Source organism: Aethalodelphis obliquidens, unplaced genomic scaffold, assembly GCF_003676395.1.
Source record: "Aethalodelphis obliquidens isolate GAN/ISIS:26980383/991018 unplaced genomic scaffold, ASM367639v1 scaffold4, whole genome shotgun sequence".
Classification (NCBI taxonomy): Eukaryota; Metazoa; Chordata; class Mammalia; order Artiodactyla; family Delphinidae; genus Aethalodelphis; species Aethalodelphis obliquidens.
The window spans coordinates 76,937,964-76,961,254 of record NW_020837948.1 but is presented as its reverse complement, the minus strand read 5'-3'; the positions used below and the strand labels follow the sequence as shown (position 1 = coordinate 76,961,254).

Below are 23,291 nucleotides of genomic sequence, written 5' to 3'. Positions count from 1 at the left end.
GTGTCCCCTGCATTGGCAGGTGGATTCTTAACCACTGCGCCACCAGGGAAGCCCTAATTTAGTGGAATTTTTGAAGAGCAATTTAGTATTTTATTTATCAAAATTTGAAATGTGTAAATACTTTGTCTAAATAATTTCTCTGCTAAGATTTTATCGTACTGACACATTCGAAAAAGTATGCCAAGATAGATACACAAGGACATTCATTATAGCACTATTTGTAAAACTCAAAATGGCCTAAATGCATGATAATGGGAATTGGTTAAATAAACTATGGTTCCTCAAAATAATGAAATAGTATGTAGCCATTAAAAAAGGAGAAGTCTAAACTAGTGGTTACCAGTGGTGGGGGAGGGGCAACATAAGGGTGAAGGACTGGGAGGCACAAACCACTGGGTGTAAGATGGGCTCAAGGATGTACACCGTGGGGAATAGAGCCAATATTTTGTAATAACTGTAAATGGAAATTAACCTTTAAAAATTGTATAGAAATAACATCAGAAAATCAAAGACAAAGAGGAGAGTTCTATATGTGCTGATATGGAAAGGTCTCCATCAAAATGAAAAACAGCTGCAGAGAATATGTTCCCATTTTTATAGAAGTTTAAGGAGTAACTTTTGCATATATTTCTCTAGATGAAACATTTTCTAGAAGGAAACATAAACTGATAATAGTGATTACCTTTGCAATAGTGGCTTGGTGTGAAATTTTTGTTTTACACCTTTCCAAATGCTTTGGATTTCTTTTACCACGTATATTTGTTACCTTTTAAAAAACAATTTACTGTTGAAAAAAATAAATGCAGATCCAATGAGTAATATTTATGACAGGAATGAATATCTTTACCCTGTTGATTAGTTTTAATGAGTTTAATCTTATTAGCAGAAGATAATTCTAAGGATTCCTGATGTAAATACACACACACCCACACACCATGGAAACCATGGAAGTTATTTTTAATGCCAAGCAAGATTTATATTTTTATATGTTTCTCTACAAGCTACGAATAGAACGCAGTTCAGAAGTCACCAGCACTGATAGAGAAATTCTAAATCACAATAGGTTATGCTCAAAGAAGTCAGTTTCATATTTATATTTCTAACCAGAGGTCCACGTGTTTAGTTTATTTTTTGATTGAGTTTTTCTTTTATCTGCCACAGAGATTCTGCTTATTCAGCAGCTGCTGGTGGACGACCAGGTGCTACCAAAGTCATGGTGGTTGTAACTGATGGTGAATCCCATGATGGTTCAATGTTGAAAGCCGTAATTGATCAATGTAACAATGACAATATACTGAGGTTTGGCATAGCAGTAAGTGGCTTTTCTTTTTACTTGTCTTTCAGTTGATGGGTAAATATTCCTTTATAACATCACTTCTGAAGACTGCACTTTCTTATTGGCTGTTCATAGCTTAATATAAAAGAATATTTTTACTCTACCTCTGCTTCTTGCTGATTTGCAGTCCTGTCAATGAAGAGGATATGGAAGTGTTACTTGATTTACTTCTCTAGAGGGCCTATTGTGTTCAGAAATAGCCTAGAAAATACGAATAGGAAAATTGAAGTACAATACTAATGGCCTTCTCCCCTCTTCCTCTATTTTCAAGGTTCTTGGGTACTTAAACAGAAATGCCCTTGATACTAAAAATTTAATAAAAGAAATTAAAGCAATTGCCAGTATTCCAACAGAAAGATACTTTTTCAATGTTTCTGATGAAGCAGCTCTACTAGAAAAGGCTGGGACATTAGGAGAACAAATTTTCAGCATTGAAGGTAAATGAACTTCCTTCCAGAATTTTTTTCAAATTTTTTTCAAGAAAACAAACTGATGTTTACCAGGTTGTAAGGGGGGGAGGGATAAATTGGGAGATTGGGATTGACATATATACACTACTATACAGTATATAAAATAGATAACTAATAAGGACCTACTGTATAGCACAAGGGACTCTACTCAATACTCTGTAATGGCCTATATGGGAAAAGAATCTAAAAAAGAGTGGATATATGTATATGTATAACTGACTCACTTTGCTTTATACCTGAAACTAACACAATATTGTAAATCAACTATACTCTAATAAAAATTAAAAATAAAATAACATGTTCTTCAAAAACCTTAAAAAAAAGAATTCTTTATTACCATACTTGTTCTATTAATGTTAACTTATATACCTTATATAAAGAGAACTCCTAAATAGCATCAGTAAGAAAAATAGACAAAGAATGATGAATAAGTAGTTTATAAAAGATAAAATACAAATGGCCAATAAACATAAGAAAATATTCCAAGTTTTAGTAATTATTTTAAAGTATAAATGAAATCATTGTTACTTTGTGTCTAAAAGATAACAAAGATTAGTAATGTTTAATCTTGGAGAGATTATGGGGAAGCAAAAAAGCTCATACACTATAAGATTATAAACTGTATAACCTTTTGGGGTGGCAACTTAGTAATATCTCTTATAATCGTAGATAGTTTTACCTTTCCATATTGTAAACAGTTTTTGTAATCATAAAAAATGTTACCTTTTTACACTGTTACATAATTTCTGAAATTCTTGAATTTGTTTGCAACAAACATGTCTACTTTTAAAATTAGAAAAATACAGTGAAGATTTTTAATAGTTCAGATTTTGAGGAAACGTTTTACTTACCAGATCTACAATAATTTACTTCTATGGCCTTGGAAGGTCTAGTCTCTATAGAAATATCATGTGCTCAAGAGCTCACTATAAGCAGGACTAGAACACAATTCCCAGTTGGTAAAAAGTCCCACATGACCCAAATCCTGGTTCCTGATGGTTAACCCAAATAACTCTCATATTTTATTGAGCACCTACTGTGATCAAGTACTGCTTCAGAAGCTGGATCCAAGGGGATTGTGTAAATTAAGTATTAATCCCTATAGTCAGATCTTTATCTCCCGATTATCCACTGGAAGGGTCTATCTAAAAACTTTTATTCTTCTCTACATTAATGTGGCAGTCCAGAAATTTAGCTTCCTTTTTGCGAAGATTAGTGAAATGTAACCACTTTGGCCACATGTATGGAAAATGAGTTCTAATTGAGTCTTATGGTGCTAGTGTCAGAGGCAAGCACATATGTAGAACTTGGACCAACTTCCCAATTGGTAAAATTCCTACTCAGTCTTGAATCCTAGTTCCTGAAGCCTAATCCAAATATCTCTCAGCACAGTCTTCACTACAGAGCAATTGCCTGGCTCCTCCAACTGCATCTGAGATATATGTGCATTTATTACTACAAATATTTAAAAGCTAAAAATTCAGTTAGGTTCTTAGCAAGTAATGATAATTTTCTTAAAAAAGATAATCATGTCAGTTTTCATCTTACCTCATCCCCTATGCTGAGTATTCTCTGATATCAGAAATTTCATAAGTATGCCAACAAATACATTAATGTATGATCAAGATTAATAACAACTTCAGACACTACCTCAGAAGCATTATGGATTTCTACATCTGTTAGAACCCTTCCTTAGAGATTCCTCTCTCTCAGAATCTGCCAGCTCTATATTTTTGAGTGGACATCAGAACACTGTGTGTGTGTGTGTGTGTGTGTGTGTGTGTGTGCGCGCGCATGCACATGTGTTTCAAATTTTATTTAAGACTGATAACAGTGATATGATTTTTGAAACTGCTTCCTAGGTACTGTTCAAGGAGGAGACAACTTCCAAATGGAAATGTCACAAGTGGGATTCAGCGCAGATTACTCTCCTCAAAATGTGTGTATATCAGATAACATTTGCCTTAATACTTCTGGGTGCAGTAACCCCCATACTAAAGAGGGAAAAACAGCCATCTAGTGATCAGCAGTGCTCATTTCTAGTCACAGCCGTTTAGCTTCTTTGCTCTGCTGGCTTATCATCTGAAAAACAGGGGTTAATAATGCCTTCCCTTCCATATTTCACAGGGATTTTTTTATGGGGAAAAAAATGATAACATACAAGAAAGCTTTTGAGTGCTCCAGGGAACAGGCACTATATTAATTCAAGGTATTATCACTGCAGGAATTTTCTTTATATCAATTAACTACTGGAAAAATTTGTTAAAAACACACACTCTTGTCATCACTGTTGTTGAATTCTGAGTTGCCGGCGTATCTTTTTTCTAAGAGCAGAGACAGAAAAAAATAGTTGAAAAAGTAAGGAGTTAGGAAAAGAGTGAGATGGGACATCTTCTTAGCTCAGGGAAGTCCATTCTTCCTTAGAAACATCCATCTCGCAGACCTCTGATTCTAATTCTACTCAGGATATGAGTGCAGTAGTAATAATAGGAAAAGAGGTGACACTGGGAAATGCTCGGGGAACAGTATGAACTCAGAGGATTTGATTGGCAGAATAAAGGACCACGATTACCTTATTTCTCTCTATAATAAAAGGTGTACTAACCTTTTCTGTATCAATTGTTAGAGATTAAAGTTACAGGTCTTTCCCTCAGAAAAAATCTAAGTGAACCCACGCAGAGAGAATTTTTCACACAATTTCTTGAGGTTTTGTACACTCCCTGAAGCCCCTTCCTGCACCCAGATTCAGAGTCCTGGATTTATGACAATCATTCACATAATTTCATGGTCTCTTATCCTCAAAATGGGACACGTTATTTCCCTGTTTGCTATTTTTTTAATGGCTTTGTATTTTTCATTCCAAAATCATATCTTCATAAACCATAATGGAAAAGAAAATGAAAAAGAATGTATGTATAACGAAATCACTTTGCTGTACAGTAGAAGTTAATTCAACATTGTAAATACTTCGATAAAATAAGTTTAAAAAAATTAACAAAAAACCCCCCAAATCGTATCTTTGATGTTTTCTAAGATCTAAGATCAAAAACTTAAAAATAAGAAGTCCCATCCTGACCAACCCTACCTTCTGCGATGACTTGTACCTTCGAATATTCAGATTGGGTTTTGAGTCAATCCCGAGTGGCCTGTCCTCTTTGGCCCCTCCCCGCTGGTGCTGACCAACGGCAGTTTCTTCTCATATCCAGTGTCACAGCTTCAGGTTCCTTTTGTAGTTGTGCCATATTCAAATAGATGGGATAGGATAGAGAGGATTAGAGGAACATTTGAGAAGGAGTAAAGAAGAAAGAGAAAGAAGTTGAAGATAGACCGGGTCAGAAGAGGGCCAGCGGGACAGGTCTGGGGTAGCAGCGCCCACCTCTCCTCCTCTGGCAGCAGCACTTCCTGTTTCTGGAGGATGCCTCACATCCTGAGCTCTTCTTAGGAGTATGTGAGGCTGGAGGCTCGCTTCTGACTCCTTTCTAAATGCTCACAACTGTTTGACATTTGCAAACATGTGCCTTTGCATGGAAATTTGAAGATGGCTATGTGCCCCTCCTGTGCTGTGGTACAGATTTATCTTTAAAATGTGTTGTACTAAACGAAGCCCAAGGTAACGTAGCCCGTGGGAAGGCTTTTTTTCCGGCACAAAATGTATCAAAACAATTCAGAGATATATCAACACACAGTCTGTTAAAAAAACCAAATTCAGCTGAGTGAATTTGAAGATCTAAGCAGCTTTATTTAGTGATTCATGAATCAGGCAGCATCCCGTCTAACAGACAGGGAGGAGCTCCAAGGAGCTGTAGAAAATGGAAGGCTTTTACAGGCAGAAGGGGGAACAGTTGGTTCAGGCAAGTTCACCTTCCTGTAGGGGACAGAAGGACTCTATCGGGTGGATTACCTCACTAGTGCTGACCAGGAAATTCCAAACTGACCCGTTAAGATCACATTCCTGGGAGGGGGGCCTTTGAAACTGCAATTAGGTTCGGTATTAAGTCTGGGTTTGGTGATGTGGGCTTGGCACAAGTGTTTCCATTTTGGGGCTGTTGTCTCTTTTCTTCTTAGCAATTCCTATACATTTTACTTCATCATGCTTAGTTTTTTTTCTTTAAATTTAGACCATTTGTTTCAGTGTTTGGCACACACTACACTCTTACGCTTTACAGGTGATGTTAATGCTTTTCATTTTTCAATTATTTTAGGATATTCTGATGCTGGGTGCAGTAGGAGCTTATGACTGGAGTGGGACTGTTGTCCAGCAGACACCTCATGGACATTTGATCTTTCCGAAACAAGCCTTTGACCAAATTCTGCAAGACAGAAATCACAGTTCATATTTAGGTAAGGCCTAGCAGCCTTTGGCTCAGCAAATTTAAATCCTATCCTTTAAACGAGCGTCTTGTTGAATCTCAGGGTCAGTTCGGCAAAGTGCTTGAGCTATCCTCTAATTGTTGTATTTGTTGCACATATTTCTGTTGCCTCTTTGCCAGTCAGCCCTTAGCCCGTAACAACTTAATGAAACGCTGTGTATTTGACTCATTAATCTCTTCTGGCTGTTCCAGCAGTTGTTATTCCTGGGACATGATTGTGTTTCTCCAAAATAGAAATAGTTCCTAAGAATCAATACAGTAAGTGGTAGTCTTATATCAATTTGGAGTTCCTAGTCTTTTTGTTCGTGTAATAAGCAGCCACCAATTTCGAGCACCTACTACGGGACAGCTCCTGAGTTGGCTGTTCTATCTACGTAACATTTAATCCTTCCAACTACCCTTCTTTTTTTCTTGCGGTACGCGGGCCTCTCACTGTTGTGGCCTCTCCCGTTGCGCGGAGCACAGGCTCTGGACGCGCAGGCTCAGCGGCCATGGCTCACGGGCCCAGCCGCTCCACGGCATGTGGGATCCCCCCGGACCGGGGCACGAACCCGCGTCCCCTGCATCGGCAGGCAGACTCTCAACCACTGCGCCACCAGGGAAGCCCCAACTACCCTTTGAAGGAAATATTATTATCCTCATTTTACCTTTGAGAGCCAAAGAGGTTAATTACTTGCCTAAAGATAAAAAACTTACTAAGTGGCAAGTCCAAAATTTGAACCTGGGACTGTCTGACTCCAAAGCTTATGTTCTTTCAACTGTGCAAATTTCCACCTTTTAAAATTCATTTAGTTATTCATTCAAGAAATATTGGTTGAGTGTCAGATTCATGAGTGGCTGATGGGGACAACCCAGAATCTAAGGCCAGCTTTATAGGGAGATGCCCCGCCTCCACTGGGCAGTGCTGGTCTCAGGATCGCTAGCAACTGTGCGTCACACTAACGAAGAGGACCTCTGATCACCTCTGCTAGATTCACAAGCCTATCTGGCCAAGATATTCAGTAGTACCTACTCTGTGACCCCTTCTCTCCTAGGTTACTCTGTGGCTTCAATTTCTACTGGAAAAAGTGTCCACTTCGTTGCTGGAGCTCCTCGGGCAAATTATACCGGCCAGATAGTGCTGTACAGTGTTAATGAGAGTGGCAACATCACAGTTATTCAGTCTCACAGAGGTGACCAGGTAAATTCCATTGTTTAAGAAGATGAAATTAATTTCAGGGACAACAGGACAGGTGGGGAGTTAGTAGAAATGGAAACTAACATTTATTGAGTGCCTATCCTGTAGCTGGCTCTGTAATCTGTGTTTACTTGAATATTCCTTAAATCTTCACAATGGTACTGAGCTCTACCATCCCCTTTTGACAGGTTACTGAGGGTTTAACTACCTTTCTAAGGCCACATAGCTTTCATGGGGTGAAGCTTGTCATTAAAGCCCAGTGATGACAGGCACCTAACCAGCGCTTTGTAGGTAAGCCCCTACAAGGAGGAATAAGGAGAAGGGAGCAGGATAGCATTATAAAGACTGAGCTGCGACATCTGGGCTTGTTGAGGTGTCCTGTGGCTTTGACATTTCTAAAAGTAAAACAACTCCCTTCTCTGCCACTTTCTTCTGATGTGTGACGGTTTGGTAGTCAGAACCTGTGACGCCGCCCAGTCATGGCCCACGAGAGCAAAGGCCAGCTGATAGATTCCTATTTCCTTGCGACGTAGTTTTGACTCACGGACTTAGCACATATTTGAAATGAGCATCACTGAACTCTAACAGCCAACAGAAAATTTTCTTCCTTAAATCAGAGAAACCGACTATCCACAGATTTCCCTTCTCTGGGATTAAATCTGATCCACTGTCTCTATGGACTTTCCAGGAGTAAGAAGATCTGAGTCTTTGACTTCCTTGACCACAAACCAGCTATGGTCACATACTTTTCCCTCCTCTTTACTATTTTAAAGAAGGGTGCTTTTATTTTGAGAAAAGTAATGCAAGTGTTATGGAAGGACTCATTTCTGATTCCTTTCTGAATCCTCAAGAGGCATTCACGTAGGCATACGTTGAACCTTGGTTGGATGGAATGATGATCATTCAGATTCCCAGCCTCTCATTTCCTTTTATCAGCAACTAGTTCTCCAGCCTAATCTATCTGGGAACTACTCCACTGTCCCAGACCATGCCATGGACGCTTACGTCGCTCGTGCTTTCCCATTCCACTCCATCTAGCGACTTCCTTGCCATCTTCTAAGATGCAATTCAAATAATACTTAATCTTTCTAAGCCTTTCTGACTTCTGTGCACTCTGATCACACAGCATTTGCTACTTGCCTCTATTATCATACATTTTACCACAGAAGCACAATTATTTGCTCCGCCTCCCTCTTCCCCTCCTGCCTTTGTGTACAACCTCTCACAAAGTTTCTAAGTGTTGCTTAAATGTGGTCTTTTACCCACTAGCATCAGAAGCACCTGGAGTGCTTACTTAAAATATTGTTTTCTTGATCACCCCATGGACAGAATCTCTGGAAATGGGTCTCAGGAATCTGTATTTTACAGATACTTTTTTGGTGATATTTGTGCACCCTGAGGTCTAAGAACCAAATGTTAGATTGTGATACAACCAGAGCGGAGGGGCTATGTTATCCATCTTTAGGTACCTAGCACCTTACAGGCAACGAATGCTCGAGTTTTGCTTGCTGAGTGAGTACACAGAAGTTCAGCGTGATACTAGGAGTATAGGAATCCTAAGGCCAGTATGCTTTGTTACTCCAGATTGGCTCCTATTTTGGTAGTGTGCTGTGTGCAGTCGATGTGGACAAAGACACCATTACAGATGTGCTCTTGGTAGGTGCGCCAATGTACATGAATGACCTAAAGAAAGAGGAAGGAAGAGTCTACCTGTTTACTATCACAAAGGTAAAAAAGAAAAAATTATTAAACTGACTTTGTTTGATTTGCTTTAGTATTGGTAGATAAAAGTTAATCTACATTCTTGCAGAATTAAGAAAATTTATTACTGAATGATAATTTTCATATAGAGTATGGTTTATTTATTGATAAATTTATTTATTTGGGGCTGCGTTGGTTGCTGCTCACGGGCTTTCTCTAGTTGCGGCGAGCGGGGTCTACTCTTCGTTGTGGTGCACGGGCTTCTCGTTATGGTGGCTTCTCTTGTTGTGCAGCATGGGCTCTAGGTGTGTGGGCTTCAGTAGTTGTGGCCCACAGGTTGTAGAGCGCAGGCTCAGTAGTTGTGGCGCACGGGCTTGGTTGCTCCGAGGCATGTGGGATCTTCCCGGGCCAGGGATCGAACCTGTGCCCCTGCATTGGCAGGCGGATTCTTAATTGCTGAGCCACCAGGGAAGTCCTAGAGTATGGTTTATATTCCATCATTTTGAGGATGTCACCATTAAGTTATAGTGTTAAAAATCACATTGATAATCATAACTTAGAGCTTAATAGTGCCCTGCCGTTTTCCACGAGGTCTTTGAATACATATTCTCTTTACAAATAAAGTCATTATAAATGCACATTGTTTTTTGAAATACACACACACACACACATGCACAAACATCTGTGTATTTCCCAAGTATCTCATTCAATTATTCTACTTTGCTATAAAGGTATATCAATAACAGGGCAAAGCTACCTTGTTAATATTTTACAGTGGTAAGTACAAATTTTACCAGGCACTTTAGAAACCTCCATATATTCCTGGATGCTTTCTACAGTAGTTTGTCAGGAAATTCCATTGCTTAGTGTAACATTTAGGTATATATCCAAGTCTTGGAAATTCCAGTTCTTGCACATAAAACTAAACATACTCTAACATGGAAAAGCCCAGTTTTTCCAACTTGCAGACTGAACTCTCTAAATCCATGCACATAAGTATAGAGAACTTAGTGAAACCTGAAAGAAAACCAAAATTAAAGGCACAGGTTGACATAGAAAATTAGATGACCAGATACAGAAAGGATGGAAAAAGAGAAGCTAATATTAATACAGTAAATATTATATTTATCTGTTGTGATAGTTTGTCCTACCTTATTTATTTAAATTAATGTAAGAGTTAGCCCTTTATCAGAAGCAGTTAAAACAACTTTAAAGCATATAAAGAATGTGCAATTGAGTATTTAATAAGGGAAGAGCATATCTACTAGTTTGGAAATTTAACAAATCCCCAATTTCTTAAATGTTTCTTGCTAGTCAGTCTGAATTATCATTAATTGTTGAAAGTGAGAAGATCTTCCAGTATTTTACCAGACTCAGCAACAAATTGATTTCCATAAGGTTATTAGAGAGGAGAAGGAATCAACACTGACCCAGTTTCATGGGTGAGAAGCATTGCTTTCTTATGAAGTCATGAAATATTTCCATTCTTGATTTCAAAATCTGAAGGAAAAAAACCACACGACTGTGTCTTTCACAAGAAAATGTCTTTTCTTTGGCAGAATTATTCAGTGTGTCTTATAATGGGATATTAACAACCTCATTTTTCACTTTCTGTGCCATTATAATTATGCCTCTGTTGTTCAGTAGTTTTTAAATAAGGACTAAATTAAGATACTGTGTTTTATTTTGTCTCTACCTTAATTTTATTGAAGCGATTAGTAGATTTTTACCAGAAAATTTTTAAATCAAAAAATTTGGAAACAGATGAGTGGGGATTCTAATACTAAGGGGGAAAGAAGACAAAGACATGGACACTTTTATGTAGGTTGTGCAGCCACAGTAAAGAGAGTTGCTTCCTTTCACCTTGCTTTATGAGCAGATCGATTGCCTAGGACCTTACTTGCTAAAAAAATATTTTGTATGTCTCATCATAAATAGAGAATTTTGAATTCTAGGTTTAAAATCCTATCCATTTTTAACGGTTTGCAAATTGGTTTGGGCATCATTTGCTGTGAATTTTAATTATAAAAATTGTAAGTTTTTCTCTTTTTTTAATTGAAGTATAGTTGATTTACAATGTCATGTTAGTTTCAGTTCAGCACAGTGATTCAGTTATACATATATAAACAGATATAGATATATTCTTTTTCAGATGCTTTTCCCTTTTAGGTTATTACAAAATATTGAGTATAATTCCCTGTGCCATACAGTAGGTCCTTGTTGGTTATCTATTTTATATATAGTAGTGTGTATATGTTAACGTAAGGTTTGCTTTAATTGTTCCCTTTCCCCTTTGCAAGGGCGTTTTGAATTGGCACCAATCTCTGGAAGGCCCCGAGGGTGTTGAAAATGCTCGGTTTGGTTCAGCGATTGCAGCTCTTTCAGACATCAATATGGATGGCTTTAATGATGTGATCGTTGGTTCACCTTTGGAAAATCAGAACTCTGGAGCTGTGTACATCTACAATGGTCGTGAGGGCACCATTCGCCTGAGGTATTCCCAGGTAATCCAGTTTCGTGGTGATTATTTACATGTGAGTATCATTCCTTTAGAGCTAGAGAGTATCGTGCGGACCATCCAATCCACCCCTCTTGTTTTATAACTTCATGCACTCATTCATCAGATGCTTGGTGAACCTCTGCTGTGTGTCAAGTGCTGATAAGTCTCTGGGAATGCTGCGAAGTACCGGACAGACAAAATTGTGCTCTTTGTAGATCTTCCATTTTTGTGGAGGAGACGGGGAAAATGAGATAAATAAGATAAAATAATCCAGATAATAATAAATGATAAGGAATTTTAAAAAACTAAAATAGGGAATAAATTTTCAGGGCTGGGAGATATCAGGTATTTGAGTGGGTGACCAAGAAAGCCTCACTGAGAAGGCAGCTTTTGAATAAAGACCTGAAGGAAGTGAGCGAGGAGAAGAGTCAGGACCCAAACTTGCATCAGCTCCTTCCCAGTCCACTGATCTTTCACTGCTTTGTTATTTTATGTGAGAGATTCATGCTATTTCTTTGAAGAAAATGCGGCTGCAAGAATGATAATCAGATAAGATGTGATTGAAAAGTCAATGGAATTCTGTGGAGAATAAAACAACCTGAGAAACGGCCATATAAAGAACATACCAAATACCGTATGCTAACACATATATATGGAATCTAAAAAATGGTTCTGAAGAACCTAGGGGCAGGACGGGAACAAAGACACAGAAGCAGAGAATGGACTCGAGGACATGGGGAGGGGGAAGGGTAAGCTGGGACAAAGTGAGAGAGTGGCATGGACATATATACACTACCAAACGTAAAATAGATAACTAGAGGGAAGCAGCGGCATAGCACAGGGAGATCAGCTCGGTGGTTTGTGACCACCTAGAGGGGTGGGATAGGGAGGGTGGGTGGGAGGGAGACGCAAGAGGGAGGGGATATGGGGATATATGGGTACGTAGAGCTGATTCACTTTGTTATAAAGCACAAAAACACACAACATTGTAAAGCAATTATACTCCAATAAAGATGTTAAAAATAAGTAAATAAATAAATTTTAAAAGTATGATTATTCTTGTAATAAATCTAAAGTATAAAATTTTAAAAAAAAGAACATACCAGGGCAATGTCGATGCTGCCTTTTTTCTGTTTCAGTCGTCATGCACTATGATTTCGTCTCAAACTTGCTCTTTTAGAAAATCTTGGGGTCTGATGGCGCCTTTAGGAGCCACCTCCAGTACTTCGGGAGATCCCTGGATGGCTATGGAGATTTAAATGGGGATTCCATCACTGATGTGTCTGTTGGTGCCTTTGGACAGGTCATTCAGCTCTGGTGAGTCAGTGAGAGGCAGACACAAATTAGCTACCGAACAAATGGGCTGCTAAGTAGAGAAGATTGCTGTGCCAGTATTATTAAAACGTCACATGCGTTATATAAGACTCTAAGGCATTTATATGTCATAGTTTGCATAGAGGAAGGAATATGTTTTTCCTGGTGGGAGGAAAAAAATATTTGCTTAACATTAGAATCAAGTTTCTCTTCTCTATATAGTGAGCAGGAAAAGTACAATGAAAAGACAAAGGTCTTGAAATGGTATTCAGGATATTTCTGATTACTACCTTCCAAATAGCCTTACCTCAGCTTGCAGAAAAGAATTCTCATGAGAATGCTCTAAAAATACTGAACACTGAGACCACACAAGTAAAGTGCAACTTCTCATGTGGTTAAAAGGTGTCTTTTACAATTATTGGTCATAAACAAGAAGCCATTATTTAGGTTTAGCTGACCTCTCGTTGACCTCAGGAGGAGTTGAAGAGCATGTGGGGAACAATAAGGGATTCAAGGTTCCTGTGAGTCAAGGACAAAAATAAATACATTGGGCTGGCGAAGGACTGGAATCAAAAAGAAATAGAGAATTTGATCAAGAGTCCCCAAGAAAATATAGTTCAATTATCCATTCATGTCTGCTGAAAAATGTGCTTTTTTAAATGTCCAAATACATCAAGAACAGAAAAAAAAATTACCTATTGAGTAAATTACAGTGAGTTCAATGAAGCTATTTACAGTATCTCACTTGTGCTCTTAAAGGATGAAATGCATTGTTTTCAGCGCAGCATTGGTTTTTTTTTTTTGGCTGCACTGTGCGCGGCATGTGGGATCTTAGTTCCCCAACCAGGGATCGAACCCATGTCCCCTGCAGTGGACGTATGGACTCTTAACCACCGGACCACCAGGGAAGTCCCTTAGTGCGTCATTTTAATGAAAACTTCATGTGGAAAAAATAAAACTCAAGGATAATATTTAAGACTTTGAAAAAAAGAAAATATATTTACTGAATAAAATCAGTTAAAAGTAGCATTAAAGTAATACAAGGTATGATTACACATAATTATATGGCTGATTTGTAAACAATTTTGTAAGAAATCATACCTTTCAGTGAACATCACCCTGTAGCCACCTTGGTTGGCCTCATGCTTGGTAGGCTATATACTTACTATATTATGACATTCCCTTTTTAGATAGTCCATGGTGGCCAAACTTTTTTCTTTGAAGGTGAATTTGATTCTTCTAAAAAGTCAAGACACATGGAGTCAAATCAATTTATTGAGGGGATCAGTTAAGCTAGGTTAATGCCGTTTTTTGGTCACATTCCTATCAGGTGCTAAGACTGGTTTTTCTGGGTAACTTCCTGAGAATAACTTTTTTAACATTTATGTCTTTTAGGTCACAGAGTATTGCTGATGTATCTGTAGTTGCTTCATTCACACCAGAAAAAATCACTTTGCTCAACAAGAACGCTGAGATAAACCTTAAACTCTGTTTCAGCGCCAAGTTTAGACCTGCTAAGCAGAACAATCAAGTGGGTGAGTAAACCTGAAATAATCTATACAACAGATAGGTTTGCTTATAGAGTTTTAGTCCTGAACATAACCCACACTTTGGATTTGGAAACCGAAAGAAATAAGGGTCTTGCAGACATTTGAATTGCCACATATTTGAGGTGCCTGAGAACCGTTAATTTTGCGTGGAAGGTTTGTTTAGACCTTCGTCCGTCATCTCTAGAACGTAACATTCTGCTGCTGAAGGTCATAATTTCAATGACATAATCATAGGCTCACCCAGTCTGTCCTTTAGGTCTCTCTTACCCACACCTTCCTAACTGAAAACCATGGGCACGCACAGATTACACTGAGCTCAAGCCCGTATTAAATGAGTGCACTGTATGTTGGCTTTGCCATGATCTCGATAGAGTGTGTTCAGTACAAGGATCAAATATTCCTATTCTTAAAAATTTAATAAGCATGAAATAATGAGAAAGTATAAAACAATATATAATTTGTGCCCAGTGTTTTACATTTTCTAAATAATCCAAAGGAGTGAGTGAAAGTCTGAAGCATGTCCTGTCAGCAGGAGAGAGTAGGGAAGGCTGTGTGCAGATGTCAGCAGAAGCTGTTGTTCTCTCTCCCTGGATGGGTCCAGTCATCTTCCAGGGCCTGACTGAGGTCCCACAAGTTCTCTGACGTCTTTCTAACCACTGCATCTCACCTCCATCTCTCCTGCTCCAATTGTCTCAGCTCCCTCAATACGTAGCCATTGATTTAGCACTTGATCCAACACTACCTTCTTTCATTTGCTACTGTTTCATGGGTCCTAATCCCCCTTCATCAGATTTTGGCTCTAAAATTTAGAAACCCGTAGTTCCTACAGCTATTTCATTAGGTGGTGAACAAATAAACTAGCTTAAAGGGTAAAAACATAAGAGGTAGGTTATTTGTCACGATTCATACCAAGAAATAAGTAGCTTACGAACAAAAAAAGTTAGATTCACATCTTGGCATGCTTTCCATATTTCCTACTTTTCATATTCATCTGGCATTTTTCCTTTCAGGTGTTCAAACACAGACCCAACTCTGAGTAGCACATCTCACAGACCTGCCTTGTAGCACGTCCATTTCAGTAGCCGTGATAGTTGAGTCAAAAACCATTACTGTATAAACATGAAGTGGCTAGATGGAACGTAGAGCATCGTGATTTTCATTAACAATACTGTATTGTATATTTGAAAGTTGCTGAGAGAGTTTAAAAGTTCTCGCCACACACAAAAAAATTGTAACTGTTTGAAGTGATGGGTATGTTAACTCACTTTATTGTGGTAATTATTTTGCAATATATAAAATCGCTATGTTGTATACCTTAAACTTACACAATGTTATATGTCAATGATATTTCAATGAATCTGGGGGAATAAAACATTAAATATAAAAGATTAATTTGGAAAATCTATTAGTTGCCAGAAATGACTGGTAGGTCACCTCTCCTGGCCCTGAAGCATGGATTTGTCTCATGTATCTTCCTCCCAATTTTTTGTTTGTTTGTTTTTATTTTTTGCGGTACGTGGGCCTCTCACTGTTGTGGCCTCTCCTGTTGCGGAGCACAGTCTCCGGACGCGCAGGCTCAGCGGCCATGGCTCACGGACCCAGCCGCTCTGCGGCATGTGGGATCTTCCTGGACCGGGGCACGAACCCGTGTCCCCTGCATCGGCAGGCGGACTCTCAACCACTGCGCCACCAGGGAAGCCCTTCCTCCCAATTTTTGACTGTACTTCACCTCTTCTGTTGCCACACACTCAAAAAGGGTGTTCTGCTTTGAGAATTTCATTCCCTTCCACCCACTGTCTAGGGTCTCCTGCTACTGGGCATCTTTCCCTTTGAATCCTACTTCTTAATGCCTTAGGTCCACACAGTCATGATCATTTGTCACTTAATTACCTGGCAATAATAGTATGTAAGACAGGAATCCCAACTCTGTGACTTTGAAAAGTGAATTTATAAAGCATGTGGCTTCTATTATTTATTGCGTCAGGTGCACACTCCAGTTTAAAGCGAATAACATTAAAAGGATTATTATATTGCCTATGTGACAATGTATCATTTTTACCAAGCTGTTGGAAAAAAAATAAAACAGTATAATTACCACACCTACTAACTTTGTCCTAGCCACAATCACTTCCCCAGCATAACTTGTCCTTTGCTTTATTTTCACCATTTATTTTTAGTTCTTGATTCCTTTGTGTTTTATCTTTGTTAACCTCATTAAGTCATCGGAGCAAGAAAAATTATACATCACTTCTAACAGATAACAGACAAGGTAACGCATAGAATGCTTTTGGAAGTATATTCAACCTTTAAAATAGTGGAAGTAATACGACAGAGTACTCTCAAATAAGGCAGTTGATGCTATTAATAGTATCAGATCTTCTCTCTCAGTTTTGGACGTGTAGCCAGCAGACTTTATTGAAGGTTCTGATAGTTTGGACATTGGCTACTGACCTCAAGTTTTATCACATTTCTCATTTCCATTTCCTTAGGTTAGTATTATCATCTCTGTTTGATAGGTGAGGAAATGGAGGTTCAAAGAGGTTAAGCAAATTGCCTAAAGCTCGTAAATGGTGGGATTAGGATTCAAAGCATCCGTCTGATTCAAAATTTGTTACTGCAGTGTTACGTGCCTTCCCCCAAGTAAGCATCTAGAATATGCCAGGCACTATACATGTCCCCTTAGAGTATCTAACTTCATCCTCAAATAACAGTGAATCCTCAAAACTGCATAGAAACAGCAGGAACATGGGATCTGATTTCAAAATTACCCAAACTTTATTTCTGACCATGCCCTAGCTGTATGAACTGAGGTGAATTATTTTGAAAAATAGGATAATATTCTGCTCATAATCGGAAAAATAGGATAATAATATCCACGTTTCAGGTTTATTGTAAAACTTGTATAAGATAACATATAAGAATGTGTTCAATTGTAGGCACTCAACAGTTCCTTTCCTTTTCACGTCACCACTTTATGGACAATGAAACCGGTATTTGAGGAAGTAATTTGACCAACTTCATTCAGTAGATTTCCTGGGGGCAAATCTACTTTTCCTTCCACTGCATCAAGCCATGTTTCTTTGAATCACATTTCTTTGCATCCACAGTCACATATTGACACATCATACCAGAACTAGAATTACAAATATCATAGGCCATCCATGGTTCACAGGCCATCAATAGAAAGACTGGTTTTTGTTTTCTTGAAGTCAAAGACTTTACCCAGTAAGACACGATAAAACAGGGATGCTTTTTCCTTAGAAGTTTATTTGTAATAACATTTCTTTATGACTTTTATTACAGCCATTGTATATAACATCACAATTGATGCAGACCAATATTCACCCAGAGTAACCTCCAGGGGATTATTTAAAGAAAATAATGAAAGGTGCTTGCAGAAGACCATGATAGTAAATCAAGCAGAGAGTTGCTCTGAGTACGTCATCCACATACAGGTGAGGCCTCAGTCATCCCTTTCATCTCATTTCTTCTTAAAGACTAATGAATGGCGAAAGCCTAAAATGGAAGCTTATGGGTTAGATAAATGCTTGTTCTTCTAGTTAATGCTTTTCTTACCTATGAACAGGAGTGTATTTCCTTTATACTAGTATATATGGTCACATTCTATTATTGTGTAAGTTAGTTGCATTAAATTTTATTTGGGATTGCAAGTAAAAGGGCTGAAAATAAGATTCTTAAAGAAATCAAGGACAGTGCTTTCTTAACTGTTTAACAGGAAGAACTTTTAGTTGACAATAAATTTTATGTTGACATTTTCATATGAGGAGAAATTTTATTTATTTTTAAACGACTGAAAAGGACAATTCTAATTGTCCTTTCCATTATTGGATTAAATTGATATAGGTGAAGGATGGTAGATTATGAGGTAAAAATTATTGGCTATAATCTTATGCCATAATTTTACTACAGTTCACATGGATTTTGAAACTCTCCCAAGTAGGAAAAGTGCTTCTCAGGAGAAAACTAAAAGAAAATCTATTTTATAAATTACATGAATAGTTCCCCCTAGAAACCATGTAATGGTATTTGAAAGTGTAATTTACTCAGGAAACTTTTTTTTTTTTTTTTTTTTTTTTCGGTACGTGGGCCTCTCACTGTTGTGGCCTCTCCCGTTGCGGAGCACAGGCTCCGGATGCGCAGGCTCAGCGGCCATGGCTCACGGGCCCAGCTGCTCCACAGCATGTGGGATCTTCCTGGACTGGGGCACGAACCCGTGTCCCCTGCATCGGCAGGCGGACTCTCAACCACTGCGCCACCAGGGAAGCCCTAGGAAACTTTTATAAAATGGATATTCTGGAACCCCACCACCAGAAATTTGGGTTTGAAGGTCCAAGGAATGCGTAGGTCTAAGGGGCATCCCCAAATACTTCTGATGTAGATGGATGGTACAGAGATAACATCTCAAGAAATGCTAAGTATAAGAGTTGGAAAAACAAAGTTAATGGTTGGATGGACTAAAATCAGTTGAGTTATTTATATTCAAGTTGAAGCGTTCTTCTTTGTGAAGGCCTGGACTTTTTTGTTGTTGTTAATGTGCCAATTATACAGCTTCTTTAAAGGAATAAAAGCCAGATTCCATTTTCTCTTACCCTTGTGCTAAGTGGTGGATCAAATTAAATGTGTAATCCATTGTGGGGGAATGAAGACAGCCAGGCTGTGGTGTATGTATGTATGTGTGTATATAGATATATCTCCTGTTCTCTGACATGTATATTGGTGAAGTTTTTACGAGATGTTATTGTGGTCAGCTAAGACCACAGGTGTTCCACGTAACACACCACATTTGCTATCAATACCAAAGTCCATCCTATGTGCCAACCCTACAGCCAGCCGAGGACACATTTCCTTGTAGTCAGGAAGCCATTGTAGTGGTCAGGCCCCTCCAAAAGGGCTCAAGATAGGAGTAAGTCCTGCCTGTGAATGAACTAAGAGATAATAAAGACACCACTTCTAGGAAAATGCAGACTTCATTTTTAGTGCTTACCATTGTACAGACATTGTTCTTTCTTGAAGAAGAATGCTGGATGGCATTTGCAACCCTGTTTTAGCATTATTTTCATTTTTCAATAGACAGGAAACCTCAAAAAATGGAAGCGGCCCAGGCCTCCTGGAACACTGCAAATCCTCCACTGTTTTTACTAAAGACAAAGAGGAAATGTTGTACTTGTAGCTGGACAGTGTTGGTTTTAATGTCTGTAGAGTGATACGTGCATCATCTTCAATGTGCAAAGAGCAGTTCAGCAACTAACAGTCAGCTAGGCCAGAAGCTGGGGAGCTTGGTTTGAAGTGTGGGAAACACTTTATCTGGTTTTGTAGACTAAAGTTAGGTTCTAAGGAAGGGAGTCTCCTTGTCCATTCCTGACAGCCAACCCTGGGCACTTCTTTGCCTTGTAGGTCCTAATATTCTCTTCCAGAGATTTGGTCAGGACACCTAAGGACTCCATAAGTCTTGGCAATAGGAATTGGAAGAACATGGCCAACAGCCCCAGAGCTTGGTAATGACAGAGGGGTCTTCTGAGCATTTAAAACTGGACATCTCATCTAAATATTGATAATTACTTGTGTATAAATAATGAGATTACTGATGAGCTTAACTAAGAATTATTGCTTCAAATTTTTACTGAGCCCAGGTTTTTAAGTCTCTTAGAAGTGGAGAGGCTAAGAGCAGACTTAGAACAGAAGTGAAGAAGCAAGACCCTTGAAAATTCAAAACAGAGCTATTCTGCATGATTGAGAGTAGACTGTGTCCTTAATCATGAACACATTTGTGGTTGTTTTCTTGTTTTGAAGCTGCCGTGCCCTAATCAACTGACTCTGTGCATGTGTGTGTTTAGGAGCCCTCTGATGTTGTCAGCTCTCTGGATCTGTGTGTGAACATCAGTCTGGAAAACCCTGGCACTAACCCTGCCCTTGAAGCCTACTCTGAGACAGTCAAGGTCTTCAGTGTAAGTGTGGTTTGCCCTTCTTGGAATTCAGACTAGCTGACAAAGTTTCACAGTCACTGCCTTAGTGTTTGAAGGATACTTAGGACATAGCCTTTAAGTTGTTAATTTTCTAACTGAAGTACAGTTACTTATATGTAAAGTTTACCAGCATGTAATTTCCATGAAGGCAGGGATTTTTGTTTTCCTTGTTCCCTGCTCTATTTCCAGCACCTTGAGCAGTGTTTGGCCCACCACAGGTGCTCAATAAATGTTTGTTGAAGAAATAAATAACAATAAAGTGAACACCTTGTGCTCACCACCCACTTAAAAAAAATAAAATGGTACCAATACCTCTGAAATTCTCTGTATCACTCCCTACCCCATCATACCCACTTTTATCTTGTTCCCCTAAAGCAAATCATCATCTTGAATTTTGCATTTATCAATGCTTTTCTTTCTGATGTTGCTAAACATGTATATATTCCTAAAACATTGTTTAGTTCTGCATGGTTTTGAACTTTATGTAAATGGAGTAATACTATATGTGTTCTTCCACAATTTGCTTTCTTAACTCAAGAGTAAATTTCTGGGATTATTTTTTCTTTTTTGTAGATCCCTTTCTATAAAGATTGTGGTGATGATGGAGTTTGCATCTCTGATCTAGTTCTAGATGTTCAACAGCTGCCAGCAGCTCAGTAAGTTTTCCTTTAAAGTTCAGTGAAAACTGTAGAAATAAAAGACACATTAGATTACTTCATTTGGGTGAATGTTTATAGAGATTTTTTTCTATAAAAGAAACATCTATAACTCTTAAAAACCTTTAAAATCTAAATTTCAAAGTATCTAGGAATAAATTTAACCAAGGAGGTGAAAGACCTATACTCTGAAAACTATAAAACATTGATGAAGGAATCTGAAAATGATCCAAGGAAATGGAAAGATATCCTGTGCTCTTGGATTGGAAGAATTAATTTTGTTAAAATGTCCATACTGCCCGAAGCAAACTACAGATTTAATGCAATCTCTATCAAAATGCCCAAGACATTTTTCACAGAACTAGAACAAATAATTCTAAAATTTATATGGAACCACAGAAGACCCCAAATTGTCAAAGCAATCTTGAGAAAAAAAACAAAGTTAGAAGTGTCTTCAGACTATGCTACAAAGCTACAGTAATTAAAAGAGCATGGTACTGGCACAAAAATACATATATAGATCATTGGAACATAATAGAGAGTCCTGAAATAAACCCATGTATTTATGATCAATTAGTCTATGACACAGGCAAGAATATACAATGGAGAAAAGACAATCCCTTCAATAAGTGGTGCTGAGAAGGCTGGACAGCTACATGTAAAAGAATAAAATTAGAACATTTTCTCACATCATATACAAAAATAAACACAAAATGGAGTAAGGACCTGAAACCATAAAACTCCTAGAAGAGTACATAGGCAGAACACTCTTTGACATAAATTGTAGCAGTATTTTTTCTGTCTCCTAAGACAAAAGAAATAAAAGCAAAAATAAATAAATGGGATCTAATTAAATTTAAGGGCTTATGCACAGCAAAGGAAACCACTGACAAAACAAAAAGACAACCCACTGAATTGGAGAAAATATTTGTAAATGATATGACCAATAAGGGGTTAATATCCAAACTATATAAACAACTCATACAACTCAAAAAACCAAACAACTGGGGCTTCCCTGGTGGCGCAGTGGTTGAGAGTCCGCCTGCCGATGCAGGGGACACGGGTTCATGCCCCGGTCCGGGAGGATCCCACATACTGTGGAGTGGCTGGGCCCGTGGAATATTACTCAGCCATAGAAAGGATAAAATTCTGCCACCTGTAATAAACACAGATGGACCTAGAGCATATTACGCTTCATGAAATAAGTCAGAGAAAGACAAATACTTTATGTTCTAACTTATATAGAGAATCTAAAAAATAAAAGAAACGTATATAGCAAGACAGAAATAGACTCACAGTTAAAAATAATAAACTAGTGGTTACCAGTGGGCAGAGGGAAGGAGGAAGGGGAAAGACAGAGGTAGGGGATTAAGCGATACAAACTACCATGTATAAAATAGATAAGTAATAAGCATATATTGTACAGCACAGCAAAATATAGCCATTATTTTGTAATAACTTTAAATGGAGTATAATCTCTGAAAAGATTGAATTGCTATGTTGTACACCTGAAACTAATATAATATTGTAAATCAACTATACGTCAATAAAAAAAAATTAAATAAAAACATAAATTTCAATTTCTCTCATCCATATAGAAGTAAAACACTAAGAAATATAAAACCACTTGTATTTGGATGGTGCTTTTTTCTGCAATGTAATTAAAAGCAACAAAAAAGAAAATCCAGTAGCATTTAGTCATTCATTGTCAATATTATTTTACTATGAAGATAATTTATTATTAAGCAATTTTCTCAGTCTTCTAAATAGTAAATCTAAAGAGTTTTTTTTTAATGAGTAAAGTATTTGAATACTAGCTTTTTTTAAAAAAAACTGTAATGACTTTCTTTTTCTCCTTTTTACTTTTAACAGACAACAGCCCTTCATTGTCAGCAACCAAAACAAAAGGTTAACATTTTCAGTAACACTGAAAAACAAAAAGGAAAGTGCATACAACAGTGGGATTGTTGTTGATTTTTCAGAAAATCTGTTTTTTGCTTCCTGGTCCATGCCGGTATGTGAAAGCACCCTGTGTTAACTGATTTGTTTCCTACTTGTTGTGAATTACCGTCTCCCTTATACTCAAATCTCCATGTCCTCTGTGTTTTCTGAAGAAACACCTTAACCCTGAGCATGATCAGTCCTGACTTGTGGCTCCCAACTAGTTGAACCACTTGGGGACATATCCTGGCTGTGTATCTAGACCAATTCTGCTTCACAGCTTGGGTCAGTT

At 38.1% G+C, this 23,291-nt stretch overlaps 1 protein-coding gene across 1 annotated transcript in view; it reads left to right on the top strand.

Annotated features, from left to right (window-relative positions):
- The window catches only part of ITGA2 (integrin subunit alpha 2), a 106,983-nt gene that overhangs the window by 61,160 nt on the left and 22,532 nt on the right, over positions 1-23,291 (top strand). The window contains exons 8-20 of the mRNA XM_027101133.1: positions 1,162-1,312; positions 1,608-1,773; positions 3,669-3,745; positions 6,009-6,147; positions 7,211-7,356; positions 8,938-9,081; positions 11,355-11,558; positions 12,735-12,871; positions 14,264-14,403; positions 17,722-17,873; positions 20,274-20,384; positions 20,976-21,058; positions 22,931-23,072. Coding sequence (XP_026956934.1) covers positions 1,162-1,312; positions 1,608-1,773; positions 3,669-3,745; positions 6,009-6,147; positions 7,211-7,356; positions 8,938-9,081; positions 11,355-11,558; positions 12,735-12,871; positions 14,264-14,403; positions 17,722-17,873; positions 20,274-20,384; positions 20,976-21,058; positions 22,931-23,072 — 1,792 coding nt within the window. The remainder of the gene's footprint in view (positions 1-1,161; positions 1,313-1,607; positions 1,774-3,668; positions 3,746-6,008; positions 6,148-7,210; positions 7,357-8,937; positions 9,082-11,354; positions 11,559-12,734; positions 12,872-14,263; positions 14,404-17,721; positions 17,874-20,273; positions 20,385-20,975; positions 21,059-22,930; positions 23,073-23,291) is intronic.